This window comes from Lissotriton vulgaris, chromosome 1_1 (genome assembly GCF_964263255.1).
Source record: "Lissotriton vulgaris chromosome 1_1, aLisVul1.2, whole genome shotgun sequence".
In the NCBI taxonomy this organism is placed as follows: Eukaryota; Metazoa; Chordata; class Amphibia; order Caudata; family Salamandridae; genus Lissotriton; species Lissotriton vulgaris.
This window is the reverse complement of record NC_141685.1, coordinates 719,694,528-719,714,545: the sequence shown is the minus strand read 5'-3', so window position 1 is coordinate 719,714,545 and position 20,018 is coordinate 719,694,528. Positions and strand designations below refer to the sequence as shown.

General features: G+C 44.9%; 1 protein-coding gene across 1 annotated transcript in view; it reads right to left on the bottom strand.

Annotated features, from left to right (window-relative positions):
- The window catches only part of LOC147747705 (complement factor H-like), a 1,041,560-nt gene that overhangs the window by 599,538 nt on the left and 422,004 nt on the right, over positions 1-20,018 (bottom strand). Inside the window, exons 11-13 of the mRNA XM_086954949.1 lie at positions 15,795-15,956; positions 12,190-12,252; positions 4,007-4,186 (exon numbers count right to left, since the gene is read on the bottom strand). Of these exons, the coding sequence (XP_086811075.1) occupies positions 4,007-4,186; positions 12,190-12,252; positions 15,795-15,956 (405 nt within the window). The remainder of the gene's footprint in view (positions 1-4,006; positions 4,187-12,189; positions 12,253-15,794; positions 15,957-20,018) is intronic.

The following is a 20,018-nucleotide window of genomic DNA, read 5'->3' as shown; positions in this document are numbered from 1 at the left end:
TTCAAAGCTAATGTAAAAAACAAAAAGGTTTATTTAAAGGCACAGATGATGAGCCCTTATACATCAGGTTAGAGACAGAGGGCCCGCTTTTGATTTGGCAGATGGCATAATCTCTGTTGGTCTGCAGGTGGCGACTACTCTGCCCAGCAAACTTATAAATGGCTGCCAAGCTGGTGGTCAACTATAATACAATGGCTGAAACCACCAACACAGTGCCACTGTTCCTATCAATGCATTTTTCTATTTTTCTTACTGACATTTATAAAATGCAATGCTCTTCCCACCTTGGCGGTCCTCTCCCACTGCAAGGGGAGAATTAAGCAGTTTTCACTGCCCCTTACCACCAGGGGTTACTTGGTGGTGACTGGCAGTGAAAACTGATCTGTAATTCTGTTCATCTAAAAAAGGTTGGGAGAATAAGCTTCTAACAGCACTTACTCCTCAGGGCCGTCGGAGGGGATTAATTATAGTGGAGATGGAGTATTCTCCTCTGTGATTAACTCTAGGTCTGCCTGCAGTTCAATTTGGTGGGCAGACAATATTCCTGGCGGTAAGGATGCTCCATCACCGCAGAATCAAGAGGATCAACTTCTATTAATCCCGCTCCATCAGTACTTGTAAATGACTCACATGAATATACTTTTGAGGCAATTTTGGATTCTTGAGTACACATCTTGGCTGCACAGTACATTGTAGCCTAGAAAGGATATGACTCTTCACAGTTTTCATGAGCATCTTCCATTTTTGTAGATGTTCCTACTTTGGTCAAAGCCTTTTACTTTGCTTTCTCATACAAACCTTCAGGTGGTTTTTGGAAGGGGGTTTATCATGGGGGAAGAGGGAGGGCACTTTCATGGTTACATTAAGAAGAGCCGGGGAAAAGAGGAATTGACATAGCAGAGTAAGGCAGAGGAACAGGGTTTATAGAGCTCCCCAGAGAGGTTGGATACTATCAAAGCTCAACTCTGTCTAGCAGAGGTACACATATAAAGAACACCAGAGACTTTCACTTCTGGGTCAGGTCAGGCAAAGGCATGAGAGCACTCACATTGGTTAGAATGAGAACCAGAGAGATGGAGTCTGGCATCTATGTCTCCTGATCTCTTATTGTTGTTCACCCTATTGGAGTCCCTCACATTTGCTGCTTTGAGTTTTCCTTCCTCAGTTTCACATACCACTTAGACTTATGTGCTTCTTCAGTGAATGCAAAAAGAGAATTTGCTGTTTCTTAAATGTCTGTGCTTGTAAATGGTTGGACCACATGGTAGCCCTGGGCGTAGTGTGCGTAGTGGGGATTCGCGGAGCTACGCAAAGTGGGCGAGAAACTACGCCCACCTCCGCACTCCGCGTAGCCCCACTACGCAAACACAAATGGCCGCCAGCCCCGCCACCTGCCTCCCTCCCGCCCTCCCTAAATACTTTCAATTAAAGGAGTAAAATAATTAAAACGCACTTACCTTGCCCGCCGCTGCCCGCCGCGTCCCCGGGGCTCGCTATCATTTCTCACGAGAAAATGCGCATGCGCGGCCGCCCACGCATGCGCATTAGTAAACAAGACGGAAGACGGAAGATAGCGAGCCCCGGGGATGCGGCGGGCAGCGGCGGGCAAGGTAAGTGCGTTTTAATTATTTTACTCCTTTAATTGAAAGTATTTAGGGAGGGCGGGAGGGAGGCGGGTGGCGGCCAGCTAAGCTCCGTCTGCGGAGCGTGCGTAGTGCCGCCTGGCTACGCCCGCTCCGCAAAATGCGGAGTAGGCGGCACTACGCACACTCCTAGCGTAGCTGGCCGCCCACCCCTACCACATGGTAGTGGTGTGTCCATAGAGGTTCAGAGGAATATTGAAATGCCTATGGGGGCTCATCATTGTATAATTTCTGAACAAACTGTTAAGTTGAACTTACAATGTTGCAAAATATTGTAACGGCCTTCATGGTTATTGGCATGCAAGGGTAATGATTGAACATAAGTTGTAATTTTAGGGAACAAACATGACCTAGACAGAAACCATATGCAAAAGAAACAATTGATGTATGGAATGCTGGACAATGCAAACATTCACCCCACGTCACAAGAATCTGGGTTAAATCCATCATTCTTTTGCTCACCACACCATCCCAGTTTGGACCCAGCCATATGCAAATCAGTCTTGACCCTGCTCCTTGTGGGAACAGTCCAGCCCGAACTGCCAAGCCAGGTCGTCCCTGGACCTGAAACAAGCATCCTGGGACTGGTTTCAGGGCATCACCCTTCATCAGCCAGGCTAGCTTGAATCCAGTGTTGTAGTGAGTGTGGGACCCATGTCTGGGCATACCCTTGTCACTTAGAGCGACATATGTAAAAAAAACAATTGATGGACGGAATGCTGGACAATGCAAACATTCACCCCCAGTCACAAGGATCTGGGTTAAATCCATCATTAATTTGCTTACCACATCACCCCAGGTTGGACCCAGCCATATGCAAATAAGTCTTAACCCTGTTCCTTGTGTGAACAGTCTAGCCCGAACTGCCAAACTAGGTCCTCTCTGGACCGGAAACAAGCATCCTGGGACCGGTTTCAGGGCATCACCCTTCATCAGCCAAAACATTGAGATTAGGCCCAGATCTCTGTACTGGGGTGAAAGTATGACATTATTCTGCATTCTGTCCATCAATTGTTCTTCTTGGGAAACATTGTTTACAATGCACGTGTTACAACGTGTGTCATTACAACAAATGTTTAACAATATGAAATCCATTACAACATATGTCATTACATCGCCTAATCCATTACAACGCATTCCCCAAAGTAACCCCCCAGCGCAGTTAGAATAGTAATTGCGTTGTAATGATTATGCGTTGTAATGACACGCATTGTAACACATGTGTTTTAAAGTGTCATATAAGTTCTTTTTGCATTTATCACCCCGAGTGGGACGGGTATGCCCAGACGTGGGTTCCGTGCTCTCCATGCCACTGGAGTCAAGCTATCCTGGCTGATGAGGGCTGAAAGTCTGAAACCGGTCCTAGGATGCTTGTTTCCAGTCCAGGGAGGACCTGGCCTGGCAGTTCGGGCTGGACTGTTCCCTTTGGGCGCAGGGTCAAGACTGAAAGTTGTCTGTAGGCCAAATCTAAATCCATGTAAAACAAAACGAAGCATCATTCCACCTTTTCCTTTATCAGGTCCAAAGCCTGACTGTCCTTTGCACAACAAATAGAACAAGATATTAGCTTCCAAGTGCATATATAACTGTACTGTTGCTGTTTTTCCAGTGTCATTGCTAGGTACTGTATATTTTCAAGCGGTAATGTGGTTTTCATTAGTATTATGGTATTATGGTCTGGGAATGGGTTAATTTCTAAAGGAGGACCTACTACTGTGGTAAATTAAGAGTCCTTGTAGTATACTCAGATCTTGGATCACCTCTGGACCAAAAGCCTTTGATGAATGAAAAATAAATTCATGCAGAAATAATCCAGCAGGATAACAATTATAGGTCTTTCTTTAAAGATGCAAACCCAGTGAAAAGTTTAGCCATGAGATTTACTATTCAACGAAGAACAGGAATGGCATTGGAATGTATTTACTTTGCTCTTCTTTGCTTCAGTGGTGTGCGCTAGGGTGTAAGGACGTGCGCTGGTGCATGGTAACCAAAAGTGCACCAGAGCTGGTGGAGAGAAAAACATACCATATCTTAGTAGATATGGCACATTTTGTCTTTCTCCCTTTGAAGCAAGGCAGAGCAGCAAACTTTGGTGGTGCACTGCCTTGCGCTAATAATGGTAAATCTGGGTGGATGTCTTTTGATCTTGAAAGTACTAAATAAAAGGCTTTCGATTCTGAACTGTTAATAATGAGTAATTATCAAAGATTTGGCTTAAGTCTCGTTAAATGGGTAACAGTTTCAATTTGTCTCATCACTTTTGTCTTTCGAGGTTGAGGAAAAAACTTACATATGTCTGATTGTCTTAAGTAAAAATACATTTGAAAAACTATAAGTAACATTTAACATAATTATATACTGACCAGTACATTGAGGAGGGGATGTCCATCTTCCATTAACACATGTTATGGTTTCTGAGCCATAAAGCATGCCGTTGTTTGTGCAACTATACACAACAGTTTCACCATGTTCATATGCAGATTCCATATTTCGATTATTCGTGTTTGGCAATTTAGGTGGTTCTAGACAGTTCATTCCTGTTCCTTTGGAAGAGAATGCATATTGAGAAACATTCGAAATATGATTGTTAACATATTAAAATCCACATCATAAATATTATTGCTAGTTGTCTTACGCCAAGAGCATCATCAGTACCTCACTAATGTTTCCAAAATCCGACTCAGTAGCGTAGCAAAGATGTCTTGGGCTTTGGTGCAAGCAAGAATAATGACCCTCTGACTGCGGCTGAAATGTACAGGGCTCAAGAGGCCCTAAAGGGCTCTGGGCCTTGGTGTCACTGCACCTATAGAACCAATAGTACCTAAGCCCCTGGTCCGACTAATAAAAATGTACTCTCCAAGCCCTGAATCCACTGCCACAATCCATACAGGAAACCATGAACATTACCTCACGTGATTATCAGTAAGGTTATTAATCTCAAATTGCGCGACAAAGATAATTAATCACTGATCATCACAAAGTTGTACATTATATTATTTCAGCAAGTAATGTTTTATATTATAATTGGATATCCTTGAAATGGAGTTCATATACATGATTATAACACGTTTGACAATTAAAAAAAAAAATAACATGAATTGTATAGAGAGCTTTTATGCCATCACAAGTCGGTGAGAGTAACAAAGCATGATGAAAAATTTGAGAGATTAGGGTACAGTTCTACTTCCACAAGATCCTAGAAGTGTCAGGGGTCAATACGTTCCAATACCTTTCGTCACGGGTGTAGTGTCCTGCTCGTAATAAAGACAGACACTACTTATATTTTATGGGAGCCTTTATTCTGCATCCTACTGTGACCTGGTCCCGGCTCTAACTACCCCCTTTCCTGCCCTGACTCCTCCTCTTCCTCCAGCCCCATAACTCCACCCACACCCAGCTACTAGACTGCTCACAATATTACATCTCCCCCTTTGTTAACAAAAGAATGAAACTGACTTGATTAGAGTTCTTCAATGAGTCTCTGGGGCCTTTGAAGGTTCCTTCGAGGTCGAAGACTCACGCCTTCACCTTCAGATGCAGCTTCAATCTGAGTGTCAAGTCTACTTAGCGTCCAACATATTCATAGTTCCTCGATCAGCCACACGGGTCCACGGGCCGTTCATTTGAACTATGTAGACGCATCTCCGTATCCGTTGAGTGGCTTTCTGTCGCCTTGACGAGAGCATCCGTTACTACAAAAGTGCATCTTTGCAATTGCACAACGTCTCCTGTGATCTGCGTGTGCTCAGATTCGTGGTGGTTTTCAATCAGCTTCGGCGTGATCCACTCACCTTCAGTGTCTGAGGTGACCGTGAAGGGCTCAGCTTGATATCGGTAGTCTGTCTTCCTTTGCGACTCTTCTTCGATTGACACTCGATCTCTTTTCTGAGGGGATGTTGTTCTGGTTCTCTTCCGAGCACCCGCATGTACTTTTACTTCTTTTTGTTTTGTACGGTTGAAGGCAACACTGTCCTCCTGTTCAGAGTCCTGGATGCCAGACGGTAAGGTACTATCTGAAAAGATCATCTTGGTATGGCTTGGGGACTTATTTGCGGTCTCTGGTTGTCTCATCCACTCCCACTCGCGTTTGGGACTGGTGAACCCTGGGACAATCTGGGTATGTGTATGTTTCTCCCTCATCCGATGATGACCTGTCTCTATTGACGCATCTGGCTTCCCTTGCAGATTGACTGGCTGGTCCTTTTTCATCTGGTGAATAATGTCCACTATATCTGTTTTCCTTTTGTAGGCCCTTTGAGTCAGCCTCGCTGACCCCATCAGGGGTGACGGTGCATTATTTATTTATTTATTTATTTATTTATGGCGATTTTTAGAGCGCGCAAATACCCGAGGGTGTCTCGGCGCTGTTGTCACAGAACTCTCTGTCGGAGAAGGGGGTTTAGGCTTGGAACAACCATGTTTTCAGTTTTTTTCTGAAATTGAGCAGAGTTGGTGCACATTTGATGTGGAGAGGGAGAGTGTTCCACAGTCTGGCTGTGGCAACGGTGAAGCGTTTGTCTCCCCAGTTAGCCCTTCTTGTGCGGGGGACTGTTAGCAGACGGGCTGAGGATGAACGCAGTGTTCTTCGCTGTTCGGGAGGGTGAGAGGCTTGTTTTAGGAATAGGGGGCCATGGTTGTGGATCGCTTTATAAGCTATGCACAAGGCTTTAAATTTGATTCGGCTCCTCACCGGCAGCCAATGTAGCTGTTGGATGTAGGGGGAGACAGATGCAAATCTGGGAATGGGTAGCAGGGTCCTGGCTGCTGCATTCTGTACAGTCTGTAGTTTGTTGAGGACCTTTTGTTGTGCTGTTGTGTTGTTTGTCTTGATCTACCTGTGACTGACATGACAGGTTATCTTGTGAAGTGATTGAGTATTCAGAGACATTGGTGTGAGACATGTCGCTCTTGATGGGAAGAATGTCCCTTGGTTCTATGGTGTGTTCGGGTGGTTGACGCCATGGCCGTTGTCGGGACCATGACTTGGTCGACTCGAGGGATCGAGTAGACGTGCTGTCTGAGTCGGAAGAGTCTTTTGTTGCTTTCCTTTGAGAACGTTCAATTGAGTGTGTCCTGAATGGGAAGTTTCTGAAATAGGTAGACCGTGACGGGCTGCTCCTAGAGTCGGAGGTTTCTTTGTGATCTTTCTCCGGATACCTTTCTCGAAGTGGCTTCGGCGTCATCTCACTGGAGAGGTTGTTTGATAACCACATGTTTATGTATTGTGTTTGATCCCAGGGGGCTTCATATTTGCCTCTCTCACATGATGGTAATGACCTCCTCTCAGTTTCCTCGTTATCTCGGATGTCATGGATGCATTTGTCTTCCCCTTTTTGGTGTCTGAGTGAATCAGTCCATCTTATGCGGTTGGCTTCTTCTTTCTGCTTGCTTTGTGCCCTGACATCTGTGCTATGGGTGTGATGTGTTCTACTTGACATTTCATCCTCTTCAGTATACTTTGTGCCATAGTTTGAACAACTCTTTGAGGGTGAATGACTCCTTGAGGTTGTCTTTTGTATTGTTGACTCGAAGTATTCCATGTCATTTTGTCTCTCCCGCTGTCTTGTCCCTTTCCTGGTATTTTTGTGTCTTGCACTCAGGTGTGATTCTTTTGATGATTCTCTTGCTTTGACCCGCACTCCAACTTCGGCCTTCTTGATGATTTCCTTTAGCGACCAATGCCCTCGAAGGATCTTGCGCTTCGTGTTAGAACTTGAACAGCCTTCGATTATCCGGAGCCAAACTGCTTCCTCATTTGTAAATGTGTTGAAATGGCAGCATTGTACCAGACTTTGCAACCGGGTGATGAAGTTTGGCAATGGTTCTCCTGGTTCCTGCCGTGCTGTGTTGAAGGCAATGCGATCATGATCCACGTCTGCCTGTGCGTAGAAATAGGCGCGCAGCTTCTCTTGGAGTCTTTCATAGAACTCTTTGTCCTTGTCAGAGAATGTTCTGATTAAGCGTTGGCCCTCATGACCCACCAGCTGGAGGAGTAATGTCATACATTTTCCATCTCTTCGTTCACCGATTGCGTCAAGGAAATCGTCTAGTGATTCCAGCCACCGGTTCCATTTGGGACCCAAACTATGAATGTCAGTCTGTGTCACTGGGGGTGGTACTTCAACGCAGGGATTGTACTTGTGTGTTTCTTTTCTTGCCAACATGATGGTGGAATGTGCTAGTATTACACTATCACAGGACTGTTCACTTTGCTTCCTGTCTTCTTTTGCCAACCATCCTCGGGCAAGAGCCTTTGTTTGGTTGTTTCCTCTGATTGTGGTAAGATTCGCTGCTCCCGGGTGACTCGTGGCTCATCGAATTCCCGCTTTCTTTGGTGTTGCGTGCTAACTGCAGGTGGTCGGTGGCACTTCCGCAATGATATGTGCCAACGTTGACATCTTGTTCTTGCGTTTTGTTTCAGACTAGTACAGGTTATCCAGTTACTTAGTTGATGAGAGAAGGCTTCTTTGATATTTGTTTTCTCCTACTTCTGGATCATTTATTTTCTTAGCTTCTTCTACTTTTTAATTATTTGTCTTCACGTGATGCTGAAGTTTACCTTTGCTCGTGCTCGTTACATTCGGGACTGGTAGTCGTCCGTGCTTGGTATGTTCGGGTTTGTATTGGCTCGTGCTTGCGGCGTCCTGGATTTGCATTTGCTCGTGTTTGTCACATTTGAGGTTTGTGCGGGCTTGTGCTTGTTCTCAGTGCATCCCTTGCACTTTCCAGTGTTTGTTGGCCCTTTGCTCCTTTCACTTCATGTTGCTTATACTCGTGCTTGTTTACATTCAGTGCGATCTTCGCTTGTTTCTGGTACTGTCTTCTGCAGTTATGCCCTCTTCGGGGTCTTCAGCAATTCTGCCTTCTTTATGGGTCTTCTGCAGTTCTGCCCTCTTCGGGGTCTTCTGCAGGACTGCCTTTTTCTGTTTGTGCTCACCGTTGTCTTTAGTTGTCTCTTGCATTTGCTTATACTCGCTTTATTACTCTGCTTGCATTAGTTTATGCTTGTTTTGCATTTACCAATGCTTGTTTGCTTCTCTTGTCTTCGCCAATGCTTGTTCGGCCTTCGCTACTGTTTGTTTGGTCTTCGCCAATACTTGTTTGGTCTTCGCCAATGCTTGTTTGGTCTTCGCCAATGCTGGTTCGCTTGCTGTTGCCACTGCTTGTCTTGCATTTATCAATGCTTGTTCTGCATTTACCAATTTTTGTTTGATTGCTTATCTTCGCCAATGCTTGTTTTGCATTTACCAATGCTTGTTTAGTTGCTTCTTGTCTTCGCCACTGCTTGTTTGGCATTCACCAATGCTTGTTCTGCATTTGCCAATGTTTGTTTGAATGCTTCTTGTCTTCGCAAATGCTTGTTTGCATTTACCAGTGCTTGTTTGCTCACTTCTTGTTTTTGCCAATGCTTGTTTTTTGTATTTACCAGTGCTTGTTTGTTTTGCATTTACCACTGTTTGTTTTTGCATTTACCAATGATTGATTTGCACATTTACCACTGCTTGTTTTGCACTTATCAGTGCTTGTTTTTGGCCCTGTGGCACACGGCAATGCTTATTTGCAATTTCAGGTCTTCTGCTTGACCTCAAAATGGCCGTCGATGATCCCTCACAGGGGATTGGGCACTGCTGCCTGACTCCAAAACGGCCGCGCGGGAATCTCGTTTTCGACGGGATTTCAGCCGTTTTTCTTCGTTTCTTCATCGGAGTCACTGTATTTCTCAGCGCTTCCACTCACCGCTTGCCGGTTGCAGCCAGGATCCACCTGGAGTCAATGCTTCAGGCAGGGCAGCTTTCCTTCACTTCTGCCTCCGGGGTGGGCTCCCAGTGGGCACTTCAGACGGGACGCTCCAACCTCTGCACACGGGGCTCCCGATTCCATCGCTCGACCGTGCTTTTTAAATGTGCATTTGTTTTAGCGCTCAGCAGCGCTCTTCTCCAGGCGATTTCAGCGCCTTACCCAGCAGGGCTCCACACACTCCCGGAGGCTCCACACGACTAGCCGATCGCGGAGCAGGGTCATTCACGGCTGGCCTTTATAATCTCGGCGACGCTTTTTTTCTCAGCACACGTGTCGCGACGGCGACTTCCAGCATGTGCGGCGCAGGACGGGTCACGAGTCTCTGTGGGCTTGGGAGGTGACTAGCTGCACCATCCCATCCTCGTCGCCAGCTGTAGTGTCCTGCTCGTAATAAAGACAGACACTACTTATATTTTAGGGGAGCCTTTATTCTGCATCCTACTGTGACCTGGTCCCGGCTCTAACTGCCCCTTTCCTGCCCTGACTCCTCCTCTTCCTCCAGCCCCATAACTCCACCCACACCCAACTACTAGACTGCTCACAATATTACAACGGGCTACAAGGACTCTCCTGGAAGAATCCTCTCAAGCTTGGTGGTATGCAGTATGTTATCATCACAGACTGGACACAGCCTTTGTTCATCCCATTCATCTAGCCATGAAGCGCTCAATTTTATGGTCACCTGTTACGTTTATTGATTGTATTGCCAAACGCTCTTTTTTTCTATCTCCTGCTCAACAAGAGGTTGCTCGACCTCGATGATGTTCCATATCTTAGCTATCATTATATTATAATATACGGTTATATTTTGATTGTGCTACGTTGCCACATGGTTCTTATTTGCAATGTACTGTTATATAGATAGACTGATGTTTTTTTCTTTTTTATACCTTTTTATTCTGACCTCGATATGTTTATACAACACTTTCTATTTTTCTGTTTCCTCTTTTTGTTTTCTTCCCCTCTGATATTGTACTACACTGTATGAATGGTTTTCTCTATAAACTTATTTTCTTAAACTAAAAAGAGATTGAAATGTTGTTGTGTTGCTAACGAAACATGCCACCAGCACCTGCACGTATTCTTTTCAAAGCGAAGGACAGAAAAAAGACTTACAAACACTTAACATACTTTAATTTTTCCAAGTCTAGGCACTGGAATTGCACCCTAGTAATTCTCCATATTTTGTATTCTGTTGAGTTGATGTCAGGGATTGATGATGATACAAAACCAGTTGTAATAAGCAGAACAGTATCTCACTCAGAGATACCACTCCACCCTGCTCGTAATCAGGGTCTAAATGAACGTTAAATTCAGTAAAATCTTTTAACTAAAAGCGGGTTACCAATGGGTAACATACATTCTCTTTAACACATTTTTAAACTTTGGCATTATCTCGTGTCCTAGGACCTCAAAAATGGAATGAAAGTATTGAGAACTTTTATTTGACTTTCTGGTATCTACATTTTAGTTCTTCAAAGCAGATGATAATTTAAAACAACACAAGCGTATCTACTAGGCAGGAGTTTGAACATGTTTCTTAAAGAATTAATACAATAATAAAAGCTCTTAAACTGCTGGACAGAAGTCTGCCTTAGCCTATCCATAACTCCAGATGGGTGTCACTATGGCACAGCCCTAAAACAGACGTTGATGCTTAGGTTGCAAACGTGCGGGACTTAAAAGGCATTAAGCTAATCAAGGATCTATATGACAATAACAACGGTCCACTCCCTTTTTAGGCTTTAGCCGGCATATATGCCCTCTCCAACCCAGATTTTTACAGTTTCTTAAAGATGAAAGTAAAACTGTCAAAGCTTACCTTTACCAAACATTCATCCCTATGGCAACTCTCAGGGCATAGTGCCTACAAGATTTACACATGTTTATCTGATACATACTCAACACAATCATCGGTACTGCATCCAAAATGGGCTACGCATTTCAATGCTGAAATATGTAACCACATGACTGACTATTAATGGCAAAACTCGTGTTATGTAACAAAATTGTCCCCTCTCTCATACAATCCAAATTCTTTATAATGAACCTGCTATTCTGGACCCCATCGGGCCACAAAAGCCAAACCTGCGCGAGAATGACAAATGTTGGAACTGCAACCAAGAGACTGGTTCACACTGACACACGTTCCTTGAGTGCGGACTCTTGGAACCATATTGGCGTCAGATACAGATTAAGCTAACAGATGATCAGATGTATTTGATATACCCATGCCACTAAGCTTTCCTATGGTAGCTCTTGGTCCCTGAGCTTCAGTGACTGCTATGACTCAACGCCAATGATATGGCTCTGCTAGACCTTCTTGTAACCATTGCAGTGAAAGTTATCCTCTCCTAATGGAAATCATTTCATCTTCTCTCTCATCACACCTGGTGGGCATGGGTCTCATACCTCAAAGGGTACACCATACACTACAGTCTAAAATGCGATCCCCCCCCCCCCCGCCCCACCCCATTACCAGTGCAGAATGGCTCTCTCTAGACAAGTACATAGAAAAGAATACAATCAGCTCACCCTCTGCCAAACTCCTGAGCCTGAAGAAAAACGCTTCCGGACTCCGGATGCCTCACTTAAGGTGGCACGACAACCACAGTGCCTGTAATTCTCTGGTTTACGGTCTTCCTCCCGCTCTGCCAAACTCTGCATCAGGCCCTGACTTCTTTGACTGTAATTAACGGTGGCTCCATTTTACAAAAATAAAAATATCAATGTTGTTGTAACTTACCAACAGCTGGCTCTGAATCATCGACTACAAGATACTCAGGGTAAACATACTCTTCATATGTATCTGAAAAATTAAACATTTCAGAAATTAGACAAACAGCCGCCTATATGCCAACGACAAGTCATTCTGTAATAAAGGTAATCTCACTATGAGAAAAGAAATGCAATTTAAGGGCGGATTCTATTCCTCACTCCTCCACATGAACATCTGATGTACTTGCACTCCAATATGCATGGTTGTTCTTAGTCTTTTCTGTGTGTTCTCTCTCTTGCTACTGAGGGACATTGTTTTAATTAACTGTTTGCTGCACATTTCGCCTTAGCCTTACAGTGTACTCAAACTCTAACATGGCAATATAACTCTGTACTTTATTAGGGTGCCCTTAACGTGCCTCCCTTATTTACCATGTACAAGCTTAGGGGCCGATTATGATCGCGGCCGGGCTTGAGTCCGTCCGCGACCCCTGAGGAGAAGGGAACATCCGCAGGGGCTGCGGCGTTCCCTCCGAGCAGACTAGGATGTGACCGCCAGGGTGACGGTCACATCCTCTATCTTTAACATTGCAGCGGGTGCAGCTTCAAGCTGCACCCGCCGCAAGGCTAAAAATGCATGCATTGCATTTGCATGCACAAAGCGGCAGGCACCGCGCAGTGCCTGCTGCTTTGTGCACGTAAATGCAGGGGGGTACCATAGGTACCCCCCATGTGCACCCCCCAACCCCCCCTTCACACAGGGAGCCCAAAACGGGCCCTCGAAGTGAAAGTCCGTATGCTTTTCCAAGGCGGAAAAGCCGCAGCGGAAAAGCATGTCTTTCCCACCATCCTAATAGGGCTGGCGGTGTCTGTTAGACACCGCCACCATATTAGGGCTTTTCCGCCGCGGTCGTAATGCGACCGCGGCGGAAAAGCGGCGGATGGAATTCAAGACCCACCAGCCATCCTAATATGGTGGTGGGTCTTTGGAGGCTCCGCAGCGGTTTTTCCGCATCCTCCGGGCCGGCTGTGGCTTCCGCCAGCCCGGAGGATACGGAAAAACTGCAATCATAATCGGCCCCTTAGAGTCTGTAGAGTCACTCCAACCTTCCTTCTCATCCTTCCCTTTAGCACAATAATAGGTGAGAACCAGCTCACATGTCAGCCGCCACTCTCGTTTTTATTATTCAAATGCCTGCTGTTGCTGTATCTAACATCTTTTTGGTTACTGGGAGACGAAGGGCCATATTATCAAGAAAGGGCGATACATTATCACCACTTTTATCGGCAGGAAACTGCCGCTAAAGGGGCGATAATGGGCTTGATAATAAGGCCTTGTGAATACCCGTAGAAGCCCAGGTTCTGGTGTTAACCTTCTTCTATGGGAATTCACAAGGCCATATTATCAAGCCCATTATCGCCGCTTTAGCTGCAGTTTCCTGCCGATAAAAGCGGCGATAATGTATCACCCTTTTTTGATAATATGGCCCCTAATCCTTATGAAAAAGTTTACAAATGCCTCAAGAATGAGCACTTGCATGATAATGTAAAAGCATACATACAGTCAACATAAATATTTGTGTATGTGAATTCTATGACTTTAGAGGTAGCTCAAGATGCATACAATGTGATCCAGATCCAGAGGGTCTGTGCCTCACATGAGTACCATGGAGCACTTGTGAATGTCATCCATGGGCTGGCCTCTGAGACAACCAAAAGTGATGAGCATAAGAAGAATGGGGTAGTAGGAGGGGGAATAAATGGCTAACAGGGATTTTTAGTGTGGGTGAAACCAGACAACCAGAAGAGAGCCAGGTTCTCGTGGGTAGAGGAATTTATATAAAAAAAACAAGATTTTCAGAAACTTAGGTCCTTATGCATCTGTGAATCCTCAAACTGTGCTGCTATCCTTTCATTGTACAGCGAATCTACAGTATCACTTACATTTTAAGGAGGACGATGTATTCAGAATCAAATGATAAACAGTAATTGGGGACCAACGGGGAGAGGGGGGGAGGAAAACATCACCGACCAGAGACTCAAAATTAGGTGTGATAAAGGCCGCTTTATTGGAAGCAGGTGCACCTTAAACAATGACAACCCTTGGCCTGCGCCGTACAAAACTATACCTCACTAAATATGCAATTTCCTGGCAAGCCCTCACCCCCTCCCCTAACTGGTTCCCCCAATCCACATACAGTAAACAATTAGCAGAAACGTCAATTTGCCTCTCCACCTATGCATACTGTCTTTTTTCATTGTGTTCTCTAAAAAGCTACTCACCACTAGCTTCACGGATGGTTAAATTGATTCAGTAAGCTTAGCAATCACTTAAGAGAAAGTTCATTCATACAAAGATATTGAATGAGCTGTCATCAGGTATAGAATTGGTGCAAACGTTACATCCTTCAAAGATTTGGTGCAGATCAAGTCAAGTAAACACTTGCTAATGATCCGGCATTCCTTTAATCTGGGGAACATCCTTTTCAACACGGATGTTACCCCGCAGTGCTTTTACGACGCGTCCTTTACAACGCAAGTCGTAACCACGACTTGCGCTGGAGGGCGCTAAAGGATAAAGAATAGTATATTTACTATTCCAACACCTTCCCTACTATCCACGGGGACTGGTGTTAGAATAGTAAATTATAGTATTCACTATCCGCGTCCCCCCAACGCAAGTCGTGGTTACGACTTGCGTTGTTAAAGACGCGTCGTAAAAGCATGCGTTGAAATGGTACGCGTTGTACCGTCATACATCCCTTTAATCTACAAGGTTAGTCAGAACTTTCCCTTTCCTGAGCCTTGGCTGGAGGTTAATAGGTACTTTGGATCCAGGTACTTTACATCTTGGGAGATGTTCCTCACACGTGCTTTGTATCCATCTCCGTTGCGGTCTAGTAAGTGACATAGGCACAGATGCATGCAGCTGGTGCGTTAATGGCATGTAAAAGGCAAGCCACTTTGCTCCTGTCCACACCTAGACCAGGCCCAAAGACTGTTGAGGTGAAATCAGAGGTAAGCGCAGACTACCTATGCTATTTACAATATGCTCTCACCTACTGCTTCCAGATCCAGACCTTGAAAACATTTGGCATAAATATCTCTTTTTAATGTGCAACCAAGCTCCCAAATGCATTTCAGTTAAAGCTGTGTTCAGAGAGTATCTGTAAAATGACAAATGGGTCAACCAGTTAGGAGCTTAATCTTTATTGTGCGCTTTTAAACACCAGGTGCCATATTATACATTTTGCCCTGGGAGTGCAACAGGTGTGTGTACCTTCTTTGTGCACCCATGGGGCTCAAAAGTACTACAGACGTGGCTGCAGGCACTTGTGCGTCCCCTTCTGTAATACTGTTAGCGCTGGCGCACATGCAGCGTCAGTGCTATCATGAGAGAGAGTTCCCTTATTCGCATGGGGGCGTTGCCCCATGCAAATGAGTGAATCACATTGCCTCTGCACCCGCATTACTTTACCGACATGCACACAGTGGCAAACATGCCTTTGGGAGGGGGACTCCCGAAATGTCTCCTCAATGTGGTTAGCAGGGCTGTGAGTCAGAGTTCCAGGCAGCCGTGACACATTTTCATTTACAATGTTTAATAGTTTATTAGTGTGTTCAAATATTTACCAGTGCAAGAAGGAAGCTTTGGATACCATCCAAAGTAATAGCACTGGACTTTCTCAGCTCCATCCAATTTTAATCTTTCTTGACATTTAAGTTTTGCAACATCACCATTTTTAAAGCTCCTTGGGCGTCTACTGGAACCATCATTTAGTGAGCATGTAATTTCTGAAAAGCAACAAAGAAAGAATTTCATTGTAGTCGAGAAACTAGACCCAGACATGGAAATGACAGTACAACCAAATGGAAGCTTTATGTATAGGAAGGAAAGTACTATTAAGGGTACAGTTGGCTAGAAAATCTGAATATTGCTTTTCAAACAAAGCAAATGTGAAAGTTCATTATACGATTAACACCGCTGGCCCTCCACTGAGATATGTTGAACAAGATGGAACTGCTGTTTATGGCTGGGTGAACACCTCTGTTGTTAGCAAATAATGAGGGTCATCCTATACGGTCCTAAATAACCATATTTCTCTTGGTGGATGATGGAGAATGCAGTCTGCAGCGGGCCTTTAAAATCCGGAAAACCCCATCAATTTCCTCTGTATTTAAATCTCATGGAACAAAGCTGGGGTTTTAAGGTTCACTGCTAATCTGTATGTCATATAGTTGTTCTTGAGTACATACAATGCTTTTGACACCCTCTCCCATTGCATCCTAATCACAAGACTCCATGATGCCAGCATCCGAGACAAGGCACTGGACTGGATCCACTCCTACCTGACAGTCCAAACGCAGTGAGTCAGACTACCCCCGTTCCTCTCAGAACCTACTGAGGTCAGCTGTGCAGTGCCCCAGGGCTCCTCCCTGAGCCCCACCCTCATCAACATTTACATGGCTCCCCTCTCATTCATCATCAGAAGCCACAAACTCAACATAGTCTCCTACGCTGATGACACCCAGCTGATCATCTCCCTCACCAATGAACTCACAGCAGAGAGAATCAACTTTTGCAATGGAATGAAGGCGGTTGCTACCAGGATGCAAGACACCTGCTTCAAACTCAACTCAGACAAGACTGAAGTACTTATCCTGGGACCCACCCCCTCAGCCGGGGATGACCCCTGGTGGCCTGTGGCACTAGGAACCCTCTTATCTCTGCGGGCCTTGCACGCAACCTTGGCATCATAGTGGACTCTTTGCTCTCAAAGACAGCCAAATCAACGCAATATCCTCATCCTTTTTCCACACGCTCCGCCTGCTTTGAAAGACATTCAGATGGCTCCCCACAGAATCCAGAAAGATAGTCACCCATGCACTCATCAGTAGTTGATTTGACTGCGGCAACGCACTCTACACCGTCATCACCCAGAAACAGCTTGGAAAACTACAGATTGTCCAAAACGCCACAGCCAGACTGGTCCTTGACATCCCCCGCCACATGACACAACACCTTTGACAACTCTACTGGCTCCCTGCAAACAGGAGAATCACCTTCAATCTCCTCACACATACCTACAAGGCTCTCCATGAAGTAGGACCAGAATATCTGAATCAACGCCTCGCTTTCCACACATCCACCAGACAGCTGTGCTCCACCCAACTTGCCATGGCCTCCGTCCTGCGGATCCACAAGACCAGAACTGGAGGAAGATACTTCTCCTACCTCGCCGCCAAGACCTGGAACACTCTGCCCCTCCACCTTAGGCACTCCACGACGTTGATCCAGTTCAGGAAGGATCTCAAAACCTGGCTCTTCGACTGAACCTTCACACCCAGACAGATCATTAGCCCCGGTCCCCACCCCCCAGTGCGTTGAGACCCTCAGGGGGGATTCGCTGCGCTTTACAAACCCCTGATTGATTGATTGATTGACTATATAGTGTTTCTTCAAGAGACTTCACATTAAGAAGTTTTCTAAATTTGTGACTTTTGAAATTCAAAAAGTTACATCGTCGTATGCCCACAGAATTGGTTCCTTGACTACTGGTGAACTGGTAAAGAGGGATCAATTTGTTCTTGCTGTAAAGACTGAAATGATACAGAACGGTGAAGCCATACGCTCAACTGAATGCCTCTATTGAATATTTGTCTGCCCTCTTGGATCATGACCCACATAAATTCTTTATTTATATGTCTATTTTTAACCCAGTGTGAATAAAACACTATATTCAATCAATGAGATAGCACGTTCCCGCATCTGTGAAAGGCGGGGCAGAAACCAACATTAATTAGCCTTTGCAAGAATGTTCAAACTGGACCATACTGCAAGAGTCTGTAACTAGAAAGGGACCATTAGGCATGGCTGCCTTGTGACAGACGTTCGTTTCTGAAAGCAGCCGCTCTACCTTCATCCAACTGAGGAAATGACTGAGTGGCAGAATGGCCTGTCCGGTCCTCCTGTCATGCAGATCCCCATCTCTGTCTGGCACAGTGGGCAGCCAGAAAAGCCTTCCAAGGAGAATGTCCGAATCTTCCAGGGGAAAGCCCCCTGATGCTTTACATAGATCAGAACCAATTCAATAATATACTTAAATCTGGTTGAAACGCCACATGAATGATTTAGATTTCCGGTGATTTAAATTTCTGCATGAGAGCTGATGATATGGGTGGTAGTGATTTCCACAGTGCATTGACTTTTAGAATGTTCTGCACCACTAATCTTTAATAAAACTAATCATTAGCGCAAGAGAGACAATCATTATAGATTTTTTCTGTGCACTTTTGCCAGTTGGATAGATGTTTCAGCAGTGATAATAGGGTAATTCCACTATCTTTCTATAAGGTAGGCGCAAAGAATGTGCTTGAGTTTACTTTTGTAGTTAAAGGCTCTGTGGTGCATGCATCTTTGTTACCAGGTTTTGGAACACCCCATCATCAAATAATGTTCGTAATAAAAATCTTTATTGGTGTATACACTGCTACTAGCAAATCTCTGCGTATATTGTTTCTGTTATTGAAAGGTGATAGAAGAACAGTAGAACAGAGGAACAATTTATATGGACTGCCACCTAACGTGGTGTCCAATCAGCAATGGGCAAATTAGATGTCTTTAAACCTTTGTCCGTGGAAGGCTTTAATTCTATAGCCATGACTATTTCGTCAGGCTCACCAGTGGATGTCCTCCCAGTTGAAATCTGGAAGGAATATGCAGACACTTTTTTCCCCTGTTAAGGTCAATCTTCAATTAATCTCTGCATTCGGGCACATTGCCACTTGCATGGAAAAATGCCCTAGTCACACTTATCTTGAAAAAGCCATCTCTTGATCCAGCTGTCATGAGTAACTACAGACCCATTTCTCTTTTTCCACTTCCGGTGAATATTGTAGAACGTGATGTTAGCAGGCTCTTAGTACACTATTTAGAAAATAACAGCTACTTGAAGAAAGAACAATTCAGATTTAGGCCTGGCCATGGCACTGAATAAGCTTTGATTACTGCCAATGACGAGCTAAGGATGCGAGTTGATGAAGCAGCAATGATCTTATTAGACCTCTCAGCTGCATTCAACACTGTGTGTCATGCCACCCTTCTTGCTCGGCTGGAGTCATTTCTGGTGTGTGGAACTGCTTTGCAATGTGCTTGTTCCTTCAGAATAGAAGTCAAGTAGTAGCTCTACTTCCTTATTGTTCCCAGGTCAGGGCCACTAATCAGGGAGTACCACAAGGCTCTGCCATCAGCCCAATTTTATTTAACATCTACATGGCCCGATCATTAGACTTATTAAGTCTCATAAAGTGGCTTTGATTAACTATGTTGATGACACTCAGCTTATTGTTTCTTTGGCCTGCAATGAGTGCATGACTGACATTATTCAGTGGATCAGGCTAAACACATTGAAAGTTAACGGGGATAAGAGAGAGGTACCGTGCTGCGCTGTCTATACAATCGCAGAGGTTTTACCCCCCAATTTCTGGCCTAGATCACTTAAGGGGCCTGTTGCTCCTGTTAACAAAGTTCAGAATCTGGGAGTCACCTTTGATGACTAACAGTGTGGAAAGTCATGTCAATAAAATGGCTGCAACTTGCTTTGCGCTCTTGAAAACCTTTTGGAAGATCCTGCTGTTGCTTCCATCTTCTTCTCAGCCGTGGCCCGTGGAGGGAGTTATGGTGGGGCAGAAAGGCAGGGGGGGGGAGGGGCAGGGTGGGGGGTGCTAAACACGGAATGCGGTGCGATGCAGGCCGCTCTACGAAATTCGTTTTATTTATTAAATTGTTTACTTAACTCCAATTATCCACATTCCGGTGTTTAGCACCGCCCACCCTGCCCCTCCCCCGCTCCGCCC